At 55.5% G+C, this 26,224-nt stretch overlaps 1 protein-coding gene across 1 annotated transcript in view; it reads right to left on the bottom strand.

The window, feature by feature from the left end:
• Positions 1 to 2,857: 2,857 nt before the first annotated feature.
• RBPMS2 (RNA binding protein, mRNA processing factor 2) overlaps positions 2,858 to 26,224 on the bottom strand; it is a 28,945-nt gene continuing 5,578 nt past the window's right edge. The window contains exons 2-8 of the mRNA XM_042804342.1: positions 18,307 to 18,384; positions 17,565 to 17,603; positions 16,942 to 17,004; positions 15,130 to 15,280; positions 14,319 to 14,467; positions 3,417 to 3,486; positions 2,858 to 3,136 (exon numbers count right to left, since the gene is read on the bottom strand). Coding sequence (XP_042660276.1) covers positions 3,424 to 3,486; positions 14,319 to 14,467; positions 15,130 to 15,280; positions 16,942 to 17,004; positions 17,565 to 17,603; positions 18,307 to 18,384 — 543 coding nt within the window. The 3' untranslated portion in view covers positions 2,858 to 3,136; positions 3,417 to 3,423. The remainder of the gene's footprint in view (positions 3,137 to 3,416; positions 3,487 to 14,318; positions 14,468 to 15,129; positions 15,281 to 16,941; positions 17,005 to 17,564; positions 17,604 to 18,306; positions 18,385 to 26,224) is intronic.

Here is a 26,224-nt window from a genome sequence, read left to right as displayed (position 1 = left end):
CTTTCTCCTACAGCCACTGCCCAGCAGGTCCAGGCAGCTCCAAGGACCAAAGGACCTACATGCCACCTACCTGCACCTTTTTCGCTGGCACTGCCGTCAGGCTGTGCCCCATCCAGAGCTGCCCTCCACCCCGGCACTCCAATCCCACCCGCGGACCGGGGACATTCCCTGTCCCCAAATCGCTGCCCGGAGAGTGTCCCTTTGGGTAGGACACGAGTGGGAGCCACCTGGGAGAGGCAAGGGCCACTGCCCACACACCCGAGCAGACACGGACAGAGGCAGCAAGCGCACACGGGCGTGCACACACGCCCCTGCCGTGCTCACCCCGGCCACGGAGGGGGACTCCGGGGGCCCCTCGGAGCAGACATGACCTACTTTAGCTCCGAGGCGAGCCATGTTGCATGGGTCCCAGTGTAAAAGCTTAATAGAGCCAGGCGTAAATTATTTATTGCCTGGCCATGTTAATGCATGTGCTAAAGGCGCTTTTTTTTTTTTTTTTTTTTTTAAAAAAAAAAATCTCCTTTATAATTTAAAGCCTTGCATGCTCCCATCACCAGGCCCTGACGGCTCTCCAGGGCATTTCTGCTTAGGTGAGCAGAGCCATGAGATGAGGACGGACCCAGCAGTGGAGAGGGGGCCTGCAGGAGCTGGGGGGGAGGCACAAGCTTTTCCTGGACCACAGGCAGGGCATCCCGTGGGGAAGGGGCTGGCAGTGCCGCTCGGGCAGCCCGTGGCCCCACAGCGAGTCACTTCCCAGAGCGGCAGAGCTCAGCAGAGCCAGTTCCCAGGCACAGTGGCCAGCAGGGCTATTTTTAGACCTGCCTTTTGCTTTTTCTTGGTGGTTGTTTTTTGTTTTTTGTTTTTTTTCTTTACCCCCCCCCCCCTTACTCCTTGCCTTTGCTTAGCGCTGCCCTCGAAGCCCTGGGGAGGGAGAGGAAAACACCGACCCTTGGAGGGAGAAGTTATGTGGGAGGGCTTGAGGAGCACCCCGTCACAGGGACTCACGGAGCTGAGCTACAGGGACCCCTTTAGCACAGCAGGGAGACCCCCCCACACACCCCAGGCCACCCCTCTTGGATTTAAGCAAGCTGCCTCCAAGGCAGCTCCTGCTGTGACACCCAGCCCCGCTTTCATCCGTCCAGGCTGACCCCCCAGCCCAGGGCTGCGGTTCCCCCGGGTGCAGATAAGGCCCCCCCGAGATGCTGGGGGCCCCGGAGGAGGAGCAGGGCAGGCCCTGGGCCCCGCTGCAGCTGGGGAGGACGTTTGCCTTCTATGGACATCTCTGCTCGCCGCACCGCTGGCAGGGAGCGACGGCGCTGGCACGGAGGAGAGGCCCGCAGCCTCTGCAGGCACTGGGAGAGGGGGGGGGGAAGAACAAAAAAAACAAAAAAAAAACAAAACACAAAAAAAAAAAAAAAAAAAAAACACCCCAAAAAAAAGCTCACAGGGGCCTCCAGATCAGCCATCAACAGCCCCCTCGACACCTGCAGGTGCAAGCGAGGACTTGCCCTGTTCCTAGGGGGAAAGGTGCCCTAAACCGCTCGCGGTCCTCGGCAGCACCCCCCCAAGCAGGCTCCATCCTTCCAGGGGAAGGTGGGAAGGTAACACCAAGCCTGAAGCATCCCACCCCAGCCCCAGAAGAAAACACGAGAGACCACAAAAAAAGAATCACAGCAGCCTCTGGGTATATTTTTTTTTTTTTTGTTGCATTTCATATATTATCCAGTTTCACATTCTCATAGGATCAGCAATTATATAGCAACTTATTCTCAAATTTTTTAATACAAGCGAGACAGCCATGGTCGTATAATACTTAAAGCACTCCAATACCAAGCAATAAGATGCTAAAACAAAAATTGCACAATTTCTTGTTTACTATGCCTGACTGAATCATTGTTACGGAAGACAACCCTTCTCTTTCAAGCTTTTAACTAAACATTTAACTTATCTTACAGGATTACAATTTCTCTTTAATAATAATAATAATAATAATAATAATAATAATTAATTGCACACAAACACACAAGAAATTCTTTATGATGCATAAATATTTCCTTATTACACATGGTACAAAAATACTCGTACTTTTTTTTTGTTCGGTATTCCCATAAGGATGGCTGATTATTTGGCAGGACTGGATGCTCTCCAATCAGAATGATGTGGAAACAAAAGAAAAAAGAGGTTAGATATTTTACAGCCGTTCTATATATAGTCTGAAGGAGGAAAAAAAAAGTAATAATATATTAACCCTGACTTTAAAACCAGAGAAGAATGGATGAGAACAGAAAGCCAGTGCATCATACTTGAAAAAAAAAAAAAAAAAAACAACAACCCAAACATTTTTCAAATTTTTCTGGTTGTACTGGGAAGGGGAGGGTGGAGGTGGTAGAAGGGGTGAGACAAGGACAGTTAGTATTTCTCCAAGCCAAGTCTTCACCAAAGCAAGACGAAAACCTTGATGGATCAATCCGTTGGGCCAAGACCTGTTGCTAACGGTTACACAAACGCTAGAACAAACAAACTTACACTCACACAGACACAAGTTAAGTGTTTTAATTCATGCCAGAAAACATGCAAAACCCATTGCCTTTCGTTTCCTTCAGCCAAGCCTCCAGGGCAGGGCAAGCCCGGGGAAGCCCAGGACCGAGCCCCCCCACCCACCCACCCCCCCCCGGCTGGGTTTCGGCACAGCTGGACAGCAAAGCTCAGTCAGGGAGGATGTCCTGGGGATGGAGGGATGGGAGGGAGGGAGGGATGGAGGGATGGAGGGATGGAGGGATGGAGGGATGGAGGGATGGAGGGATGGAGGGATGGAGGGATGGAGGGATGGAGGGATGGAGGGAGGGATGGATGGATGGATGGATGGATGGATGGATGGATGGATGGATGGATGGATGGATGGATGGATGGATGGATGGATGGATGGAGACGGCGCACGGCCCGCGGCAGGGGACCGCGGCGGCTTCACAGTCTGGGGAGGGGGGATGCTGGCAACCCCCGGGGTGGGGGAGAGCACACAGGGGCCGGGCGCCTTGTCTGCTGGCCGCAAACCAAACCGAGAGGAGTCTGAGCGATCGTCCCTGGCACATCCCTCCACGGAGAGGCCGGGAGGAGGAACACGAGCCGAGGAGAGACACTGTGGGAGAGGAGCGGCAGTGAGCGGGGCTGGCTGGATCCACTACCCGAGCAGCACCCCGAGTCCCTTCCCCACCCCACCCCCCGCCCAGAGCTTGGTGGGTCTCCCTGCTCCCACCCGGGACGATTTAGCCCCCTCACCCACCAGTGTAACCCAAGCGCATTCTCAGGTGGAACCAGGGGGCTGAGCCCAAGCTCCAATCCTTCCTCCCCACAGGAGTCCAATGAGCCCAGGGACGAGCAAGACAAGGACCCAGCTCCAAGAGTAATTAATTACTTACTAACGAACTAACAAAACTGACGAGACTTCCATCCTTGCTGAGTAGCTTCAGAGGGGGGGTACCAGCGCATCTGGAAAAGAAAGCCACACCAGAGGTCTGTGATCCAGAATTATCTCGACCAGGGCCCAAACCTTCAGCTCCTTCAGGCCACGTACAAGGCCCCTTGAGCAAAGACATCTCCAGCATGGGAAAGGAGGCTCCAGGTTGAACCCCAAATACTGTTCGAGTAGCATTCCAACCCGGGGCTGCGCCTCGCTGGCACTAACCAACGTGCCAGCCCCACACTGTCCGGCTCTGCTGGCTTAGGCAAGGACAGGCTCAGGCTCACCAGGCACGGGGACCCAGACAGGTCCTCCCTTAAGGATCCCACACATCTAAGGACAAAGCTAGCCACCCCATCTCAGGGCTTGCCTCAACGTCTCGAGTACTTTCTGCCCATTGGGATAACCAGAAGACAGCCCCCAAATTCACACTCATGCCTGGCCCCAGCTCACTACAACATGCAGACCACCACTGTTCAAGCTAGGAAACCTCCTCGCCACCAAGCTATCTATGAAGTTTACCACTGCACAAGTGTGTGCAAGGAGGGGCTCTTCCCCCCCCAGCATGCTCCCACTCCCCCACACACCCCAAGTTTACATCTTTCCCCCCATTCAGGCTCAGGCAGGGCAGAGGAGGCTCACTTTGGGCATGTAGCACTCCAAGGTGGTGGCCGGTCTTGCCCTCAGCCAGCAGAAGGAAGCATCTCAAGACCACACACTTAAACCAGACCATCTCTACATGACACACATGGGATAAGAAGAACTGGCTCATCCACCCCAGAAGAGACCCATGAAGTTTTCTAAGCCACAACCCAGCCATCAGAAGAGGCTCCAGGCAGACCACGTCACGGGAAGAACTTGATAAAGCTGCAAACCAGCAAGACTTGGAGGCTTCCCTCGCAGGTCGTTGCTGCTACATCTACTACTCGGGCATGTTCCTTACCAAGGAAGGACTGCTGGATGGGGACCCAGCGAACAGACATGGGAACAGTAACTGAACAGACAATTTCCAGCCTGTCAGTAGATGCGGCAAGCTGGCAACGTCCAGTAGAATAGCATCAGATACCCAGATGCTCCCGTGTGGTCTGCGAGACTGGTACGTCAGGCTGGGCTGAGTTGGCAGCTTCACGCCTGAGAACAGTGGGAGGTGAGTCTGTGCCACTTGGCTGAGCACAGATCCAGCAGCAGGAGCAGCTAGCAGAGCTCAGTCCTGCTGCTGCTTGCAAAGCGGGGTGAAACACAGCAGCCATCCCCCCTCTCCTCCCTCCCCAGCTGTTGGGAAGAGAGCACAGTCTCGGGAAGGACAGGCATCAAGAGCAGCTGGTATGCTCAGGGCTCTGGATACCAGCAGAATCATGGACTTTAAGATGGTTAGAAAAAGAAAAAAAAAAAAAAGAGGCAGAAACTCCCCTAGAGCCCAGCATGAACTGATCCCCTTGCCAGACCATCCTGGCAAGGTTGTCCCCTTGCCTGAACAAGTCTGGCTAGACCTTCCTCTCCCAAGCACATGGACCACTCCAGGTCATGTGGAGAAGAAACAGTATTCCCAGACCAGCTCCAACCCCCATGCATGGCACTCTCCCATTAAGAGGGACCTTTGGTCGAGGCCAGGCAGACTTCCTTGAAGCAAGGTCCCAGGTCAGTTGGGCAAAGGAAGAGTCGCAGCCACAGCCAAAACATCTAGTTTGGCAGAGGCTTTACACCTCATCTAACCCCTACCTGGCTGTGCCCAGCAAGGGTGGCCCTACTAGCCTCTTGCCCGAGTCAGGTCTCCCCTGCAGGCTGTAAGCATGTAAGAGACATCAAGAAAGCCACTCCAGGCTGCGATGGCAGCTAGCAACGAGGGAGAAACAGGAGCTGGCTATTTTCTAACTACCTAGCAGGCAGCACACTGCCCAGCTGATGCACTGGCTGACACATGCAATGCGAGTCTTGCTGCAGAGTTATCCAGGAGTGGAGATGCAGACCTGTGTCCTCACCCCCAACTGCATGAGACCTCCAGAAGCTGCACACAGGTCTTAAGAAGAGACAGGGCTGAAGACCAGGACACCCAGAGACTCACTGACAGCCCTTGGATTACTCTCCAATCTAAGCACATCCTCAGTGGGTCCTTTCCAACCCTACTCCCTTTGCCCTGTAAGAAGCAGAAGCCTGACACCCAGAGGTGCAAAGCCAGAGGCTTCACATTTAATCCTTCACGCAGAGTCATGCAGAAAACTGCCAAGACCCTGACACTGCAGCCTCCTCACAGAACCTGGAAGGGACAATAAGCACATGCTTCCCGGAAAGCACAGCTGCCTTTGATAGCCAAATCCTCCCTCCACCAGCACAAGGGCTGTGATACCAGTAACTGAACAGCCCCAGGCACGAGCTCAGGGACCTCGGGTCCCTCCTCTTGTGATGGCTCCTACAGGGAGGAGCCCTGCAAGTTGGCAGAGGCTCTGTCCTAGCAGGAGCTTCTCATCAGGTTAGATCTGCTGGATCCCAGGCTCCTCTTCAGGCACCAGCACCACACTTGAGGGAGCTGTCGGTAGCCAGGCACACTGGGATGGTCAGACTCCTTGCCAGACACCTTCACAAGGCAAGTGCGTGCCACCAGGTCAGCTCCCAGCTGGCCCCGTAGCTTGCTCCACGACACAGCAGCCTGGCACATCCCGGTCAGTCCAGCCACAGGTGGAGGGAATCAAAGGCATGGACCTCACGCCAAGATCCTCCTCCCCACTGAGGGGTCCCACCCAGTGCCACACACGACACCTTCACTTCTCCCATAGCCTGTGAGAGGGACCCAGCTCAGCTGCACCCTTGCTCCCCAGCCTTCGGCCGCCCTGCTGCTCGGGGGCATGGTTATCTCCTCGCACTGGCAGAGGCCAGGGAAGGCTCACAGCGCGGGCAGCAGCATCACTGACACCTTACAGGGCCACCACAGCAGCTCCCAGGGCAAGGACAGAGGTTACTTGCTCCCTCCCCAGGCCCTGTCATCCGGAGGTGCTTGCTCAGCAGAGCCACATCTCAGCAGCAGCCAGCGGTCCTCCTCCCTGGCCAGTTTCTCCCACTCCAGCACCCCTCCCCTCCACAGCTGGAAGTAGTTTCCTCCTGCCCAGCAGCAACAGGAAACTCCCCCTGTGTTCCAAAGGCTGCGAGCGCTTAACCCCGCGAGCTGCCTGCATCCCACGCCAGGCTCAGCCAAGCAGGCACAGCAGCTGTGCACACGCAGGATGGCCATCCCTCATCCCGCTCCCCAAGCCTCGTGGCTCTTCATCCCCTCCTCAAGCAGCCTGATCCGGCCTCTGCCCCCCACGCACACCCTACCCCAAGCTTGGCCAGAGCCTCCAGCACCTCCAGTTTCGACGGAAATCCTGCTTTTCTCCTAAAACACACAGTTCATAGCTCTGGCGCTAATAAACCTCCACTTGTGATGATGGACCACCTCTCCTTGCTGTACTCCTGTAGGTCTCCGGTGCTCATACATGCAAAGCCAACCAGCCTGACCTGCAGCAGCCCCGCAGCTGGAAGGGCTCAGCCTAGACACTGGCAGGAGCTCAAGCAGATGCGATGATCCTGGGTACAAGCCAAGGCTCTGACATGCTGGTACAGTGAGGGAATGACCTGCCGGGTCTTTCAGACCATAGAAGGATTAAGGGCTTGATGGGATGAGGCAAGAACACCCCCTCACTAGGAGGGATGTTTCTGAAACCAACAGAAAGCACTGGGAGAACAAGATCAGAGGCAGCAGCTAGCTAAGAGGACATGCTCTTTAGGACAGTGGCACCTGCCAAGGCAGTTTTCTCTTCACATCCCTCAAAGCGTCTCAGGCACCTTGCTTTTACCAGGGAGTAGAGACACTCTGCAAACAGGGGGCTCCCAGAGCCACCTGGAAGAGGAGAGCAGCACCACAAAAGACTGTGTAGGGTTGTCTCAAGAGGATTGCAACCCGACAGACCAAGCCAGAGCACCTCCCTGTAGGGAGCAAACTTCTCCAAGGGTTTTTGGAAGATCCATTATCTCTCAAAATACTACCTCTGTTAAGGAGGAAGCTGAGAAAGAGTGAATGGGGATGTCCAACACTGCGCAAGGCAAGTGGAGCAAGGGAGGCTTTTACTGGAAAAGACGCAGTTGTTTCTGGAGTTGTATTAGCTCACAGTTGGAAAGGAGTCTGGCCACACCACTGCAAACATCTCCTGCTCGCCTGCCCATAGGGACGAGACAGACACTGCCAGCCGACCACAGCCAGCCTCGTGCTGCCGCGTTCAACAGCTGTCCCAGCAAACAGCTGGAGAAGAGAAATTTGTGCCCCTGCCTGCCACCTTCCAGAGGCCGGGTGAGACATCCAAGCCCTGCAGAACAAGAGCACCACTACCTAAAAATCACAGAGAAATGTCAGGGCAGATGAACACCCCATCAGTGCTTCACTCTCTGTGTTAAGTCCTCCGTTGTCTCTCCCAATTAGCCTCAGAATTTAAATTTCTGATCTTGCTCACTGCCTGCTTCAGCAGGAAATAGAGGCGGGGGCAGGGAGGACTGAATGCACAGATCCATCCTTAAGCCACCATTAGCTCCAATGGCTTGCCTTTCCTCCTCAGTTCCTTCTAGGTCCATTTATCTTTGCTCTGCAGTTAGCCACAGCATCTTGGGGAGCTCAAAGCCATCCCTACAACTGGATCAAACCCAGGTACCAGAAAGGCCTCCCTGTGCAGGCAGGAACAAAGCACTCGGTTGTGCTCCTGGGAGCTGGGGGGACCCCAACCAACACATCCAAGAGCTGCCTCTAGTTACCAGCTGCTGACATGCAGAGTGGCACCTTCCACTGCTGAGACAGCCTCACCCCAGCAAGCCACGAGCACTTGACGGCCACCACTCCCCCCAGGCTGCAGGTCACTGGGTGCAAGCCTTGGGCAGGCTACACTGGTGGCCAGCAAGGGCTGCTCTGCTCCAGCTGGAAACACAGCTGATGACAACGTGACCCAGGGCAGGCAAGGACAGTCTGCAAAGGTGCACCCAGGAAGGCACTAACATCATCCATTAGCGCTCTCTGGACACACACTTCCAGCCTCAGCAGCACGCACTTCAACCCAGCCCCCCAAAGACACCCTGGAAGTAGGTGGCTTGGGCGAAGAGGCGAGCATCCAAACGCTTGCGTGCTGTCTCAGACCCACACAGCTCAGCCCACCACCAAAACCTTGCTGCAGTCAAACCAAGCACGTGTGTTTCCCCCCAGGCAGCTCTGGTGAGGGAGAACTGGAGGACCAGCGCATCCCACACCGTGTTGAGGAGCATGCAGAAGACGGGCACGGATCCATCATGCTGCTTAGGAGGAGTGTTTTAACAGGCATCCATCCAATGCCTTGTACCCCTCTGGGCCTTGAGGCAGCTTATGCTACAGCTTGTGGAGACGTACCCATCTCACAGACCGCAGCAAACAAGCATCTCTCCTTTTCCAAGAGTGGAAGCGAGTTGTGCTGCTTTCCTCTGGATTGAGCTAGCCAAGGAGAACCAGTGCTGGCCTCAGGTCAGGAAGTCAATTCCAATGGCATCTCAGTCCAGGTGTGATTTCGCAAGAATGGCTGCTCAGCAAGTACCTGGAGGAGCTAAGATCATCTCCTGCCTGCTTTTCTCTGGTTAGGAAGAAACAGCTGGCTTGGGGAGAGCTTGCTCAGGGCTGCTTGGCCAGCTCTGGCAGCGCTAAGTCACTGGAGTTTAAGATGAGACCATAACCATGAAGGTCATGAAGAGTGCCTCACACCTCTGGGAAGCATGGAGATTGTCCAGGGGAAAAAAAAAAAAAAAAAAATATCTTGCGAAGTCCTACACAACAGCCTACAACAAACAGGCAACAAGTTATTAGGCACAGAAAATCCATCACTCTCTCCAGCCTCCCATCCCAGGAAGGGTCTATCAGAGCTTAGATGCCACAACATGAAGTTCAGGAAAATTTGCAGATGGGACCATGAAGTGAATCCAGAGGTCAGTGGTGCACAAAGGCAGGATCCCCACTGTCCAGTAGATCCACCATGGTGGCCATTGCTTTGTGCTCCAGGGCTCAGCCAGGCTGGTGGCACCCAGGTGGTGACAGGCCCAAACAGCAGCATCCCAACAGGAGGAAGGACACAGCACCTGAGCCCACCCCAGCAGATCTTCCCCATGCTCCCACATCTCTAAGGCCAGCATCAGATCACAGCCACTGCCTTATGTCCACCCACAACAGCAGCCACCTCTCAGGAGGTCCAGCTTCCTCTGAGCCAGCCCAGGCAGCAAACAAGAGGGAAAGGTTTTTTTGGAGCACTGACCTCTCTTTCCATCAATGGGCTCTGCATCAACTCAGTGCTGGGAAGCCTCAGGGTCCTGCTGGGCTCTTGTATCACCACATAGCCATGATCTAGGGCTGCTCCTTCCACCCACCACTCGCTTGGACAGGTCCCAGCTTCAGAGGCCCACCTCCACCATCTCCTCGAAGAGTCCAGACAAGGCTGCTGCTAGCAGCAGCAACCTGGATGCTCCGAGTCCACCTTGAGCAGCTCAGCCCTGAAAGGACTGGTATCTGCGAGCTTTCAGTCCACGACCTGCTCCCTGCCTTGGAAGCATCTACTCGACACATTAGCCTACTCTCCTACAAGCACCACGTGGTAACTACCACCAGCTTCACCCATGTTCTTATGAAACAATCCTGCATCCAGCCCCTGCTTTCCAGGTCAAGTCCTGCCCGCAGGGGTGCCACCACAGCTGGAAGCATCTCTTTGCAGAAAGCTCCAGGAGCACTGATAGCCCCTGGGGTCTCCTACTGCCCACTCAGAGCCTGGGTTAGAGGCACTCCAAAACAAGTGGTTTCCCATCAGAGATGCAATACAGCCCAACTCCATCACACAGGCTGTTCACCAAGTCCAAGCAGAACAAGACAAGTTGTATCATTATTTGTGTCCAGCTCTCTCCATCTTCCCAAGAGACCAAATCTGCACATCTTTGCCCCTCGCAGTCTTCCAAGGGCAAAGGCAGACCTGGGCCCTCATCCTTGCCTCTTTCCCCAACATCACTACCACAGAGGGAAAAAAAAGTCTACCCAGAACCACTGCAAGAGGTGAGCCAGGACTTGGTTCCTTCAGCTAGAGCTGACCACAGCAACCATCCTCCCTGCCAACCAGTCCCAGGCCAGGCCACCTTCCCTTTTCCCAAGCTCCCAGTTTCTTACACCGCTCCCACCTCTCCCAGGCTGCCAATTCCCTTTGTTATGGCTCACAAGACCTGTGTCCTGCCTGTGATTTCAGGTTGCAAGAGAAGCCAAGCTCCAGGTAGGAACTTGCTCTGTTTCCAGTAACTGGAGAGGAAAGAGGTGAGATTAGACCCATGATTAAGGGCAGGGTCTGTCCCGGTATGCAATTCTGGAACAAAGTGACCGGCAAGTGCTGTTGTCTAAGGTGCCCACTAGAATTTAGTCGTGTGCTATCACTATCACGTCACTCACCTCCCCCACCGTGTGCCAGGAGTGAGGTCAAGGTGTATTTCTGGTTGCCCTTGAAGGGTCGTGGTTGGGGAGAAACCAGGTTTCTTTCACGCCGAGCGGCAGGGTTGCCTCTGCCCTGGCTCAACCAGGCTGCTCCCCTCCCACCAGCAGGACTCGGCTGAGCCTGGCTCAGCTGGGAGGAGCTGATGTAAGATGGTGCCATGCTGTGTGCGCCATGTCATGTGCTGCCAGGTTGGAGATGTGGGTTAGAAAGAAGGCCTGGTATCTCATTCCCCAGGCTCTGGTGGGTGGGTAGCGTGAGGCCCATGCACTGGGTTGCCAAGGAGATACGGGCTACAGAGATGGGCAGAAGCTTGCAAATCCCATGGTGCACCTTGGAGGAGAGATGGTTACCTTACCAGTCTTTCCAGACGTGGCTGCCATCATGCTTAACACTTCTAGGAATGGAGCTGTAGTACAGCCACTCCACTAGCTGCAATAAGGCATCACTAGGGCGTCCCATCTCCAGGGACAGCTCTGAGCTTCAGGGCTAGCCTGCGCTGGCATCATGGCTGGAGTTCACTAGGGACATCAAAGGAGGGATTTGAGAGAGGGTGGAAGGGAGGGAAGGCAGATGGGACAATCTTAAAGTCAGGGGAGTCCCCCACAGGTAGAGACTCGTAGCAGTGCAGGGTCACAGTCACATCTACGGCAGCCCGGTGCCTGCCGGGAGCACCACCACGGCCACGGCGGGGCTGGGAGCAGCAGCCACCAGCCCCGTCTGCGAGCAGCTCACCGATGGCTCCCAGCACACGAGCAGAGGCCAGCCCCACACCATCTCCTGCCAGCCCTCCGGGCAGCTCTTCAGGAGGTTGCCTAGGCGCATCGCAGAGGACGGCCACCTCCTCCCTTGCTTGCTACCGGCCTTGGACACAGGGCTGCGAGAGGACTAGCACTTCAGGTTTAAAGCTTCTGCGACAAGCTCAGGTTAGCTACGGCCTCCAACTTCATGCCCGCCTCAGGACTGATTGCTATGGAGCTGCTACAGCTCTGGCCATTCCCACGAACATCCTCCAGCCAACATCAGTCTCAGGAGGAAGACTCGCAGCTGTCCTGGAGAACGACCCACGTGCCCACCACCCCCCCCCAGCAAGGTGAATCAGGCCCTACCAGTGAGAGCAGAGGGCTCAGCACACCAAGACTAAGGTTGTAGCTTTTAGCCCAGTTTGTGAGCAAAAGTCATCTCACTGACTCGCTCCGCCCAGCTTCGGCTCTCCAAGGGAGAGGGCTCCAGCCTAGAGACTGGGCAGCTTGGAGCTGCCAGCCTGAGTAATGTTTAACCTCATAAAACTTTATGGGTAACATATACTGCGCCAGAATGTCTCCCTGCGAGGTCACCACCGGCTCAAGCACAACGCAGCTGTAACTGCTTGGCCAGCCCAGCTGCATGGGAAGAGAGCTGGGTCCAGCCATGGCCGTGGGCCTGGAGGGGCTACGCTGGCTCCCTAAGGCTCGGGGGCACAGCACCACTTACGGACCTTCTTGGGCAGGGAGTCCTACCTATGCAGGATGCTCCCTGGAACCTCAGCGTCAGTCTTTAGGCCAGAAGACATCTTTGAAAGCTAGTTGCTTGCCAACTGGAGGGCAGAACTAAGAGCTCAGAGGGAGGAAGACCTGGCTGAAGGCCTCCTTGATACCCTCCAGTTTAGGAGAGAGGAGTTTTTCTCCCCCACCACACATCATAAAGTTTTGGTGTCCAACACTTACACTCAGGGTCCCCCATACAGTCACTGATGATCACCCTTGAAAGAACTGCAGTAATGGTTTCACCTCCCCTCAACTGCCTCAGCCAGGCCAGAGGGGTTTTTTTTTCCTGGTCCTCTCTGCCAGGAGCAATTCAACCAGCAACAGCCTTTGGCTCCACCACCCTGAATACAAGGGGCAGGGAAAGGAAGACATCTCTGCTCTCCTGGGCTACCCAGGAGCAGAGCACGCTCCTGTAGTTGTGGGCACCATCAATAACTTTTGGAGAACACCAGCAAGCACAGCCCTTCCAGTAAAGGACCAGCCTGGCGCTGGAGGCCCTTGGAAGAACGAGCCAGAGCCTGGTCCTGCCCTGGGCCCCACATCTTGCCTTCTGTGTAGGAGCTTCAGCCCAACACTAGCTCACTGGTAGAAGGGCAAAAGCAGCAGAAGCCTGCAGGTGTGTGAGGGGCAGGACAGACAAGCCTACATAGACCAGGAGCTTGCATCCCCTCCACTGGCTCCAGATTGCATTTGGGAAACAAGCTTGGGTTGAAGCTGGGCAGTTACAGTCAAGATGCTTATTGGGAAGCAAGAGGATGCCAAAGGGCCGGCTGAGCTGACCGTCAGACAGGTGGACAAGGTGAGGGAACACAGCTGCTCTTCCTCTCAATTTAAGCAGGGAAGAGTGGAGCTAAACACCCTCCCTTGGCTGGGCAGAGAGCTGAGGTTAAGCCCCAATGCTCTGAGGTCTAAGCCCAGAGTCCCACTGCCCTAGTCCCTCGGGGCACTGCTATAGGAACAGAGACCGAAGCAGGCAGAGCACAGCTGGCTGGTAACGCCAAGCAGGGCAGGGACAGGGGCTCCAGGTTCTCCTGCACAAGTGCTCCAAACCAAGCACCTTAACCTGGAAATTAGGACACTACTCTGTTTTGGCTTTCCCTTTGCATTTCCATGCTTTCAGGGGCTTCATGCTCAGCAGGGGTATTGGTCTCAGTACATAAAAGCATTCACGTTTCAGACCAGTACAGGCAGCTGGTTGCACGACCACCGGTGTTTCCAGAGCCTTGTACACAGAGTGACCCTCTCTAGCCTGTGTCCAGGGTGGCTAACACCACTGTCCCATCAGAGATCCCCGCTGTGGCAAGGCTCTGATCACTCATCTCCTGCAGGACATCCTCCTCCAGCTTCAGAAGTATTTGAGTCGCTTGGCCCAAGGGGGAGCCAGCTGACCCCCCTCAGCTTCAGCACCGAGCTAAACCTGTTGCCTTCGCTGTGATTTCAAGGAGGGAATTTCATAGCTATTTTACTTGCTGGCAGGTAGCCCTTCCTCCCAGCAGCCCCACACCACAGTTCTCCGGCCATGGGGATCAGCAAAGCCAGGCAGAAATTGAGCCCTGACGTCCTCCCATCTGCCTGCCTCTCACAGGGAAGCAGGCTGGACCTGCAGGGTCAGAAATCATCGTCCAGCTCAGACTGCACTCAGCCACGTAGACCTCTCCCCTGCGGTTTGCTCGGGGCTGGGGGGCCCTCCGTGCACTTCAGCCAGGGGGAGGCTTTGCCCAAGAGCCAAGGTGCGGAGGCCAGGGTCGAACCAGCCAAGCAGAGCCCCACGGGAGCAAACACTGGGGTGGGGGAAAGAGAGGAGAGCCCGGTTCCTGGCACAGGAGGTGGGGAGCGACTCACCTGAGCGTGAAGAGCAGCGGCCGCAGCGGCAGCCGCTGGGTACGTGAAGGCGGCATGGGGGATGGCAGGGGTTAGCTCCGTGGTGTACAGTGGGTAGGGAGCCCACGCTTCTGGGGATGCTGGAATAAGAGCTGCTCCAGTCAGGTCATCTAGACGGGAGGAGACAAGGTGACAGCATCTCAGTAGCTGTTCCCAACACTCCGCTTCAGGGACAGGCTCTGGATTTCCAACCCCAACCTAAAGCTTTGCGCTGCCATCTCGGTGAGGTATAAAATAGAGCAGCCCTGCAGCGTCTCCGTGACCAGCTGCTCCTCTGGCCTCCCAGCCTAGCCAAGAGAGGCCAGGAACATGCTGCTCCATCACTGCTCAGCCCCCGACACAGGCTTCGGGCAGGCTGGTTGACACACACAGCACAGGGCTGGTGCCACGGGATGGCAGGACAGAAGATGGGGCACTCAGCCCGACGTTGCAGCCTGCCCAACAAGCCTCAGCAGGGCTGCTTGCCCCACACCAGGCTACGCTGAGGGTGCATGGCACAGGACTCATCCTTTCTGCTTTGCACCTAGGGATGGTTTAAAGGACTTACAGTATCACTCAAACTACCAAAACCACCTCTGCTCTCCCAACGCTTCTAGTGTTGGCCATAAGCCTTACTAGATGCCTGCTATTCTGCTGCAACCTTAATATGCTGGCCTTCCTTCTCCAGACAGATTTCAGCCAGACCATACATGGGTATGGTTTCCTTTCCACCCTGGCAGCATTCCCAGGGTTGGGCCAGCCACAACCTCAAAGTCCCTTCCAGCATACTCACAGGGGTCCCGTGCAATGAAGTGTGCGCCCAAGGCAGGGTGGATATTGGTGGGGTTTGGTGTGGCCATCAGCTTGCTCTTGGCCATCTTTGTGTTGGCTTTAGCAAACTCTAGCCGCAAGGTCTGGGGGTTCTCTGGGTCAAAGCGGATGCCCTGTCACAGAATAAAGCACAGGAATCTCTCAGAGTTGAGGTGTCCAGTCCAAGCACAGGCTGTGTCTGTTCATGGAGCAAAGCCCAACGGAGAAACCAAGGCCATCACGCTGCTGTCACATGCCCAGATTTTTGTCACCTCACTGCAACACTCAAGCTCCCCATACGCTTGTATTGCTGTATTTAGCTGGCCTAGGACCACTGCTTCCAACGTGAGGGACACAGTTGTGCTCCTTATGTGCAGGTCGACAACCAGTATGGTTACCAACCAGTATGGTAACCAGATGGCTTACCAACACTGGTCAGGAAACATATGTCTGCTGGAGCTGGGATACTGCCATCTATACTGGAGCTCCTATCTGTGCTGCTGCTACATCTGCTGCCAGCCTGGGAGCCTGGGCAGAGACACTAGCATATGCCCCAACGCCCAAGGCAAGGTCGACAGCAGGGCAGAACCAGATCAGCATGTCTTGCTGCCTAGATCCCACTAACTTCTGCAGGCCCAAAGGAGATGGAGATCATTCGGGGTGTATCTACCACGTTGACCATCCTCAAGTCTTTTTCTTGAGCTACAGCAGTTTGGAAATGCTGTGAATGTGCTAAAGAGCCTGTACCAGACAACCTTGGCCCTGCCATGGAAACAGCAGCATAGGGAGGATGGTTTCCTTCCTTTCCGAAGCAAGTACCTTCTGGCTGCAGAGGTCCTGACAGGCCAGAGTCCAGGCCAAGGACCTGCTCTGCTAAACTGCCACACACATTTCATCAGGGCATTTGGTAAGTGAGGTTTTAACAAGGCCACTAGCACCAAGCAAGTCCTACGGCCACACGACAGAGCAGCTTTGCAATGGAGCCTGCTTCACTACCCATGTACCTCGGTAAGCCTGACCTAGGGCCTCAAAAAGCTGATGCTAAACACAAGCTGAGCTCCATGTGCCTCATTAAAGCATTACGGGATGTCAACTGGATATTGCGTTATGCCCGTATACGCCTGGAAACCACCTATGCCCCCAACACCTCCCTCATCTGTCTGCTAAGTGGTGGTTCCCCAGAGAAGACCTGCCCACTCCAGATACTCCAAGCCAAGCTCAAGTGAAGCAGTCAAGCTAGGATGAGCCCCCACCTCAGTGCAAGACAGCAGGAAGAAAAGCTCCTTGAAGAGTAACTCTGACCGCACATCGACACACATAGGTAATCCATGCATATCTGAGCAAGGGGCAGGGGTCTCGGTCCACCACTCTTCCCCATACAGGGCGAGCTCTTAATGGATAAGGAACAGGATTCACCACCTGGATCCTGTTATCAGAGGCCAGCTGTTGAGCAAGGAGGTACATGCCAACGTGAGAGAAGTAGCTGTTCTTTCCCCACACCCTCAGAGGCCCTGGAGCAGTCTTCCAGTGGTCAGAAGCTACACCTACACTAAGCATGGGAGAGTTTGCATCCATCTGCTCAGGCTGATCTCAGCCTCAGACAGCTCTCCTGCTTCGCTGGTGGGATGCTGCAGGACCATTTAGCTTCCATACTCCTGGGCACAGCTGAGACAGCCTGACCTTTCCTTCCTGTGCTGTAGACATGCCAAGCATCACTCTAGCCCCCAGCTCCAGGTCTAGCTACAGCAGGGCATACGGGCCCCAGCCCTCCCAGCACCTCAGGTCAGGTACTCACATTCAAGGCGTTCTTTGCTGCTTCAGCACCAGCCCGGCTGTCAAAGGTCACAAAACCAACTGGCTGAAAGAAATAACGCCCGTTTCAGTTTGGAAGCCTCTTCCAGCTCCTCAGACTACCCTGCCACTCCCTCTGCCCCAGCCAGCTTACAGCAAGCAGAAGGAACCATTTAAAGGTGCAGAGGGCCTTCAAGCAGAGCTTAAAGAGTTGTTGGTTGTTGGCCCAAGATTCCTGCTCCGTGTCTGCTCCTACCCACACCTCCGCATGAGAGCACGGCTCACTCCAGTAGCCCCCAACAAGGGTAGCCCTTGCTCACAAGGGGAGCTACTGCCTTGATTAGAGTGGGACTGGGGAAGGTTTCTGGCAGCACAGGGTTTGAGGCTGAACAACGGGTCTCACCTGGCCCATATGGCCCTGGGCAGCAATAGAAGATATGGAACCATTCAGCACATGCTGAGAGCTTGGGGCCACCAGGACTGTAGGGGCGAGCAGAACCCTGCTGCATACATGGTGCTGAACACAGACAGTAATTTACGGAGTGAAATGGTACCTGTCCCCCCCCTCCCCGCATGTCTGGTTTTCTAGCAGAAGCCAAAAATACACAAGCTGGAAGAAGGAGGTACCTGCTTTGAAGTTAGCTTGATCAGTGACCCTTCATAACCCTGCAGAAGGGAAGAAAGCAAGTCAGTGTCAGGTTCCTGAAGGACCCAAGCTATAACCAAGACATGACGTGACAGCTCCAGGAGTTCCTCTAGCAACAAAGCCTTCATAAGGCAGGGTTTGCAGCAGGAGTAGCTACACTACCACTTGTCTCCTCTCCCACCAAAAGAGAAGACTGAGGTTAGACTAAGGGCAGAGCAGGTATCTTCACTAGTCCATTCTGGCCCTTTGGGAAGAAATCCCATTTTCTAGCTCTTCATCAAGCTATTAAGATGAGCACCCTGCCTGGCTAGTGCCTAGAGAGCACAGAGCACCCTGTGCTAGAAGAGTGCAAACAAACAAACCCCACTTCCCCCAGGGACAGCCTACGTGGTGATCTAGCGAAGGATGGACAGTTAGGGGATCGGGACACATCCCCAAGGAAGAGCTGGTCCAGCTGGGCAGCAGGGCTGACCAAGGAGCCTTCACTGAGCTTGGAGACAGCACGATTTCAACAACAGGCTCGGGGAGCAGGGCAGGGGGGGTGGTACCCAGCTGAGCGCAAGCCATGGGTTACCCCAGTGGTTTCATACCAGTTCCCCACACTTTCACAGAAGGCCTACCCTCCCACTTCATCTTTGCTTCCCCTCTGACAGATCTTTGCTACAAGGTTGGCCACAAGATAGCATCTTTCCCACCAAAGACCAAATTTGAAGACCTTCTTACCTTGAATGGCCGGAAGAGTAGGTAGAGCTCTCTGGGCTTGATATCCACAGGAAGGCCACTGACAAACAACGTCCGTACCTAGGAGAGAGATCAACGAGGTCTACTGAAAGGAGATGCTTAGTACCAAAGTGGGAGCACGGAGCAGCACAGTTCAGAAGCTCGGTGCTACAAGAGTAGGACACCTCGCACCAAAGATGGCCTTGCAGGCACTACCCCCTTCCCTACATTAGAGAAGCATTAGTCCAGGCTAAAATACACCTTCCCTCCCTGCCCCAAAGGATTTAGACCTTTACAAAAATCCAGCCTTTAGCAGAATAGTCTGGCTTTATTAGGACATGGACACCAGCCCCAGTCTGACTGGCCCTTGAGGACTAAAACTTGAATAGACTCCTAGAAGAACATACGCTGCCAAAAGCACTAACACGGTTTGACACATCAAAGGTCCATAAGAGACAACAAAATTCAGTTGTCTCTCTAGCACTTCCTACATACCATACACTAGACCTCCTTTCCTTAGCCTATCCTGGCACTTCAGCCACTGATTCAAAGGCAGCCCTTAATTTTGAGAAATACCTCACTGCTATACCCACATCTTTTGACTTCTGCAAAATCCCCAGAACATCAAGAGGATGATTTTTTTGGGTCTGTCCCAGCCCCTTCACCAACACATCAGACCCTTCAGAATTTGCTCCCAAACCACCTCTCCCAGTGTTTGTCCTATTGTGCCCAGCCAAAAGCCAGCTGTGCTGCACTAAGTGGGCTGCAGCTCTTTCCAATGTGCAGAAGTGGCGTACCAAGTCCAAACACACTCAGCACGTGCAAGCAAAAATACAGTACCAGAGGAAAACTTCAATATATCATATGTTGAAATTACCTATAATAGTTCACATGAATAGCCAGGAAGAAGAAAAGGTGCTGAAGGTTCACGGTCGTGCAAAACTCCTCCCAACAGTCAGACCACCGTGGCCACCTTCTGCCTGCGCTGGGACCCACTGGCCAGCAGCCTATTTCCATAGGAAGCAGCGTGACGAAGCTGCCAAGACTTCTTGTAAATTAGCACAGAGCTGGAAAAGGACGTTACGCGCAGCAACGTTCACCAAGACACTAGTCATCATTGACAAGGACCAGGAGACCACAAGCGCAGCTCGGCCAGCACTGACAGGCGAGGGAAGACAGAAGACCATCAGAACGAGGTGGAGCTTTGTGTTCCCTGCTCCTCCTTGCGTGGGGATGCCACCCACCGAGCCAGCCCTAAGCAAGCCACGAGAAGGTCACGGGACAGCGCTGATGCCCAAATGCTCAGAATGACACTAAATGGTGCCAGGTGATTTTCAGCTGCAAAACGTGCAGCAGGACCAGGAGCCTTACACCAAAGCCCATCTCCTGGCCCGTTTCCAGTCTGGAGTGGCCCCATTATATTTCCAGGGCAGAAGCACTCTGCTCCCAAGTCTCAGTTTTTGCTCAGCCATTTCCCCTTCCCCAGACAAAACGGGTTGTATCTGACACTTGCTTAAACCTCTTTTGCCACCAAAGTGAGCAGCACATCCTTGCCCTGCTCCCAGTCTGGAGGCAGCAGCTACCTAAAAACACGGGAGCACACAGCAGAGCCTCTGCACCCTGTAACTCTTTGGGGGCAGCCAGATTCAGCCTCCTCCAAGCACTGAAGTTTTTCCTGTTTATGAGAGAACATACACACCTCCTTGAGCTCCTGTGCCCAAGAGAGCCCTGCCAGGGCAGAGATACCCTTCACACCAATTCAGGGGGCAGCTGAAGCCCTCCAGGATGGACAATGATCATGAAAGTCTTGGGGTCCTCTGCCCTTCTTGGTCTCCACGCGTGTGGGTGGCTGCCACCACGCAGTGAACACCCCAGAGGGCTGCCACCACCCCATTAAGTGTGCAGAGCCCTTCTCCCGCCTGGCATATCTCAAGACCGCTGCAGAATGCAACCACTGAACAACCTTCCCTCCAACACTGGCATCCTTCCCATCCAACCCCCTGATTCCTCCATATGGACGGCCCTACCTCACACGCCAGCTTTAGCACCCTGCTTCCCTAGACAGGGCAAAGCAACCCCGAGCACTCCAGAAACACTTCCCACGCCCAGGCTCAGTCCTGTAGTCTCCCCACCCAGACCAGCCCCTCATTTGGTGCTTCAATGCATCACTCTGGGGCCACTTCATGCCCAGAGTGGGCAATGGCACCATCACCTCTTGGCTTGCTGGCAGCCTTGAAGACTTTGGTGCTTGCACTTCAGCATAAGCTACGCGGAGCGCCTGCAGTGCATTCCCAGAAGACACACAGCCATCTCTTGCAGGGGAGGACCGTGCAGAGCATGGTGGCACACGTGTGCCTCAGCCATGCGAAAGCACCATCCCTTTTCAATATTTCAGGATCCGAGTGTGCTTAGACCCCAGAATGGATGTTTCTTCCAAGCAGATAGAAATCTGCATCCCTGTTGGGCCTCTAAATGGTCCCGTGATGTGTCGCTCAGTAAGTCCTTGCGACAGGCGTGACAGAATGGAGGATGTGCGGTTGCTCAGGGAAGGGGAAGTCAGCTACTCAGAGCCCTTACAACAGCCTGAGCAGAGCAACGCAGGTGCCTAGGAAAGCTCTTTGTCAGAGGTAACAAGCTCCTAATGCCAGCCGCATAAGTTGCTGCAAAGGACAGGAGCAAGAGACCTTCTCTCACAGGCCAAAAGCTTCCCTTGGCCTCCAGGTCCAGTCTGTCACCATACACAGCATTGGAAAGCAGATCCCAGCCAACCCACAGCACCCACCAAGGGCTGGCGTTGCTCCAAAGAATGCCTGGGCAATCCCAAATTCCACCAGCCAACATCTTCAAACAAGGTTTCCCCAAGGGTCTCAAGGCACAATAAGGAAGGTCCCTGCTCAGAAGAGCTTGTTAGAAGTGATGAGACCAACTGGTTGGTTTTCCAAGACCTCTGCAATTCAGCACATCCGTAAGTGATCTAAAAAAGGGAAAGGGGAAAGCGAGACCCAGTTATTCAGGGAGTGGAGGGTGAGGCTGGTGAGAGACCCGAGTGATACATTTGAGGGGCAGAGTGAGGTTAAGCCAAAGGGAGATCACTTCCAAGACCAGGTGTAAATCAGCAGCAATCAGAAAGCAAGAGACCTGGGTTATCCCAGAGGAAAAAAGCAGGAGGCAACTTGTCTGAGCATCTTGTGCTTTGTGGGCAGCCCTGGTCCAGCCTCTTCCCCTGACTCCTAAGGAGAGGAAACTGTAGGTGAGGGCAACAGGGTCTGGACAAGCATTCTTCCAGTGGATTAACTGAACTGGGACTTCCCGGTCACCCCTTTGCAGGCCAAGCCCTGCAGGCCTTGAGGACCACCCAGGGCTGATGAATCCAGGCTTCCAGCCCTTGCACTCATATGCCAAGACAGGGTAGGCTTCTGCTTAAATGTATTTGTCCTGCTTCAGCTCCCTGTCACCAAACACCAGATCCACGTAGATATTCAGCCTCCCCACAGAGCAGCTGGAAAAGCCACAGGACAAAAAAAAAAAAAAAAAAGGAAAAAACCAAAACAACAAAACACATATCCAGGGCTGGATTGGGAACTGCCTGGGCCAAACTGCACATTCAGCAGGTGTTTGGACAAGATACAGCAGAAGCAGATCTCCAGAAATACCTTGTTCTTATGCTCCCTCTTAGACTCCACTACCAGCCACTGGAGATACCGGGCGAGAGCAGCCCCACCTCACCCAGGCCGACTGACCTTCACTGGACACGCACACACAGAAGTGGGGCAGTGGGGCAGAGAGCAGATATCTTTCCTAGGCCAGCCCAGCGGGGTCACGCTGCTGGAGGCCCCGTGGAAAAAGCTTTCCCTTCCCCGTCCCTGCCCCCTCTGGGGATGTCCCCTGTCCAAACACCCGGCAGAGATGGAGGAGAGCCATGGAAAACAGGATTTGTGCCAGGAGGGACAAGACCATCTAGGCCATCTCTTCGAGAGGGAGGATCCCAGCATAGCTTCCCACGCAGGAGGAGGGAGGGACAAGGACAAAACCCATTTAGTGCTCAAGTCCTCAGTGGCTCTAAATCAGCCCTTACCCAGCTGTGTCTCCCAGAAGAGACACACACCTAGTGTGAGCAGAGCCAGGTGCTTAGCACAGAGATTTTTAAGAAGCCAAGCAGCAACACCTGCCTCTTCCTACCACACCTCCAGCACTGCCAGGAGGTCAGCATGAGTCTTACAACATCCACATCTCCTGGCCGTTTCTGCTTTTAAATAAGAGCCCTTGAAAGGAAGTCCCAAGAGGAGCCAGACCCTGCCCTGCAGCCCAGCAAGGGTCAAGTTATGTCAGAAATGTTAGATGCAAAGGCATGAGCACCCACCGCCAGCAAGGCTGCTCTGGTAGGTCTCCAGCGCTGGGTTTTTGCTGAGAGGCTGCTCTGAACCCTTCCAGAAGCCAGCAAGGCTGACCCTCCCCTTCTGCAAGATCAGCCCTTTAGCTGCATTACCCACAGCCCTGCTTTTGCACAGCTGTGGCCACTCCAGGCCCCCCCCCAAAATCAGCCAGGGCCTGGGGCCACACTCCCAGCACCTGGAGCGCGTGAGCCTTTACCAGCAGTGCTTAGGAAACACCTGAGGACAGCTACAGCAGGAGCAGGCTCTGGTGCCTCATCCACACGGTCCCACTGGATCCCCCCCCCCGAGCCACCCCCAGCTACGTGCCATTTTCTCCTGGAGACAAGCCATCTCCCACTTGTTCACACCAGTAAGCCCACGGAGCCTTCTTCCTATGCCACCAGCAGAAGGGAGCCCTGCACCATCCTGCCGAGGACAGGGGCACGCTCTGCCACAGCATCCCAAAGGCGGTCCCTGCTCCAGGCAGCCGCCCTCGGGTGCCAGCAGCTGAGGCACGTGGGCTCTTCCCATGGGAGAGCATCCCAGCAGGGTGCCTCTCGGGCACCGGGGGGGCTGCCAGAGCCGCAGGGGGGGGGAGTACAGAGCCTTGGCCCTGGCCACCGAGATGCGGCTAAGGCCACTTGACGCGAGGCGGCTGGAATGCAGCGAGGCTGCCGGCTGCCCTGGGAGCCGGGACTTATAAGGCACGGCAGCGCAAGGAGGGGAGGCAAGCTTGCAAAACAGGGCTGCAGGGGAGGGAAACGCTTGGGAGCCCGGCCACGGGGCTCGGGAACAGCCCAGCACCCTCATCTCGCTGCCCGGCGCGGGACGTGGGGCTGCAGGGCTCCTGCCCCTGCGCCGAGTGGACCCAGCCCTCGGAAGTTTTGCTCCTCAGCACATCAAATTCCCAGGAGACACAGGGGAGGAGAAAACTGGGGGAGAGAGATGGCTGGTCTGCACTAGGGACAGCTCAGCAGGAGAGCAGGGCAGCCTCAGCGCCACGGAACACGCACCCCAAGGGGAAGGGGCTTGCTAAGAGGCTCCTTCAACGCTCTGTGCCTCAGTTTCCCCCCACACCAGCAGAGATGAATAACAGAGACACTACAAGAGCTGGCTGCCTGCTTGCAGTTCCGGAGCACCGATGTCCTCGGGCAGGTCACAGGGCTGGCAGACAGGGTAGCACTGAGCCCCAGGGCAGGATCAGACCAGGAGTTGCTCGGCCAGGAAGCCCCAGGCACCCACAACTGTATAGGGCATCCCCCCCACACCCAAAAGATGTTTGCTCATCCCCAGAAGGGGAAGGAAGGCCTTAAACCTCCCCCAGCACTTGAAGCAAGGAGAGCTTCAGGCATTTTCCTCTGAAATCAGCCTTTTGCACAAAAGGCACCCAAAGACCTGCTCGCCCTTAGGGGAGGAAGGGCAAGCAAGTGCAAATGCACAAGCATTTTGTCCCCAGGGCTGAGGTGTCTTCACAAGTGATGCTGCTTATAGCTGCATCAGCCCTTTCCCAGCATTGCTCTTCCCCCACGTCAGGCAGAAGGATGCCAACGGGGCTCAGCCACCCCTGTGGTCAGGGCAGGAAGGCGTTTGAGCGAGGGGGAAGCGGGGAGAGGCACCAGCCCCTTCCCCGGGGGGAGCAGGAAGCACATGGAAGACGATAAGTCCAGGCACAACGGGGCAGCACCCAAGAATAGTCCACCAGCCTGGCAGAGGAAGTGCTGCTGGTGCAGCTCTGCAATGGAGACTTCCCCCCTGTTGAGTCCCATCCCCTGTGTCTCCGCAGGATCTCACGGAGAGGACGGCACCCAGGGCCACGACGGGGGGTTCAAAGCTGCGGAAACATTTGGGGAGGGCAACCCCACAACTCCCGAGAGATTACTGACCCAACAGGGCCATTCCCCAGCTCACGCAGATGCTGGCTGAGCGTCCTCAGGATGACAAGAGGTCTGCTAAGCCAGCGGAGACATACACAAGTATCACAGCCCACATGCCCAAGGACGCTCAAATCCACGCCTGAACTTCCCAGCCCACTGCACTGAGCCCCTGGCTCCAGAGACCCAGCAGCACCACCTGCCACCCACCCTCAGATGTTCAGAGACCCACAGACACCTTTTGCCATCGGCTGGAGCCATGGACCTTACCCACAGGGACAGGTCTCACACTGGGTAAACGTGCCGCTGACCAGCTCCTCCTGCCCGCACCCCAACAATTTGTTCTCCTGGCAGAAGACACAGAGGTAAGACAAGCTCCTGCCGGCCTCTGCCCCGAGCAGAGGGCATGGGTCTGGATGCAGGACCCTCACAAGGTAGGTTCTCACCTCAGGTCCTTAAGCAAGTACATCCATCTCTGCTTTGACCCACCACAAAGTGATTCCTGAGCACTTTTCAGTCCTCTGCCTCCTCAGCCAGGACCCATCCAGAGAGGCACGTGAATCTCTCCTCAAATCAACCTGATTTGAGGCAGCACACTAAGGGCTGTGCCACAGCCCCATGGAGCATGCCTGGCATCTCCACAGCCCAACAGCAAGCAAATCTTCCACAAAACCCAGCTGACGGCAAGCTGAAAGTTGGCAGCAGCTCTCCGCTGTTGCCAGTGGCTATCAGAGTGTCGCCCCAATCACAGGAAGACCCCTGGGGACACGGGTAGGATGACAAGCACCCATGGGAGTAAGCCACCACTGCATCAGTCCAGCAACAGCAAGACTGGGCCACGGGGCAGCGCTACCCAAAAACAGGCCAGAAACGCCAACCTTAACCAGCATCACGCCCTGATCTCCCTCTGCACCACAGGGCACGCTCCCCGCAAGACCCCAAGCAGGCACCAGCCTGTGAAATACAGAGGGCAAGGCAGAGGGAAGACCACCAGCCCAGCAGGAGAGCCTGGGGAGCAGGGCAGAGTGCATAGCAAGAACGCGTATGACGCACAGCCCAAGCTTTAAGGCCCCTGCTAGAAACCAGTCGTGTCCCAGCCAGCTCCCCACCATCATCCTACTGCGAGCAGGGAAACCCCAGGCAGCAAAGTTCCCTTCTCTCCTCCAGTGCCTCCCAGAGGAGCTGGGTGCTTCCTCCAAGTCCACAGCTCGCTCTGCACTTCAAGCCACTGCCATAGGTGACGCGGGGGAGTCGCGCTTTCAGACCAACGCCAGCCTCCTGCCCTTGAGAGCAGGTGGGAGGGATGCACATCCCCCAGGCCAACATCTTCTGACACACAGACACGCACCAAGACCCGACCCCACACCAGTGCAGGAACCCATCACTACATCCTTTGCAGTGCAGGAGGGAATGTACCATCCCAAACCAGGAGGTGCCACATTTCCGTAGCCTCTTCTGGGCCATGCAGCAGGGCTGGAGATCCTGCCCATGGGTAAGGCTGCCCTACTGTGGTCCTTGGGTTTCCAGCAACCACAGCCTGCAGCCAGGCAAGCTTGGGCTGGGGGGGTCAAGCAGGGCAACACGTGAGGCCAGGACATGCAGGTCCATGCAACTGTCCTCTAGAGGAAGCCACCCCAGCAACCACTGAGCTGGCTGGAGGCAGGATCTCATACCTGT

This window comes from Tyto alba, unplaced genomic scaffold (genome assembly GCF_018691265.1).
Source record: "Tyto alba isolate M040663 unplaced genomic scaffold, T.alba_DEE_v4.0 Super-Scaffold_41, whole genome shotgun sequence".
Classification (NCBI taxonomy): domain Eukaryota; kingdom Metazoa; phylum Chordata; class Aves; order Strigiformes; family Tytonidae; genus Tyto; species Tyto alba.
Note: the sequence above shows the minus strand (reverse complement) of the source record. Positions and strands in the feature narration are given on the sequence as shown.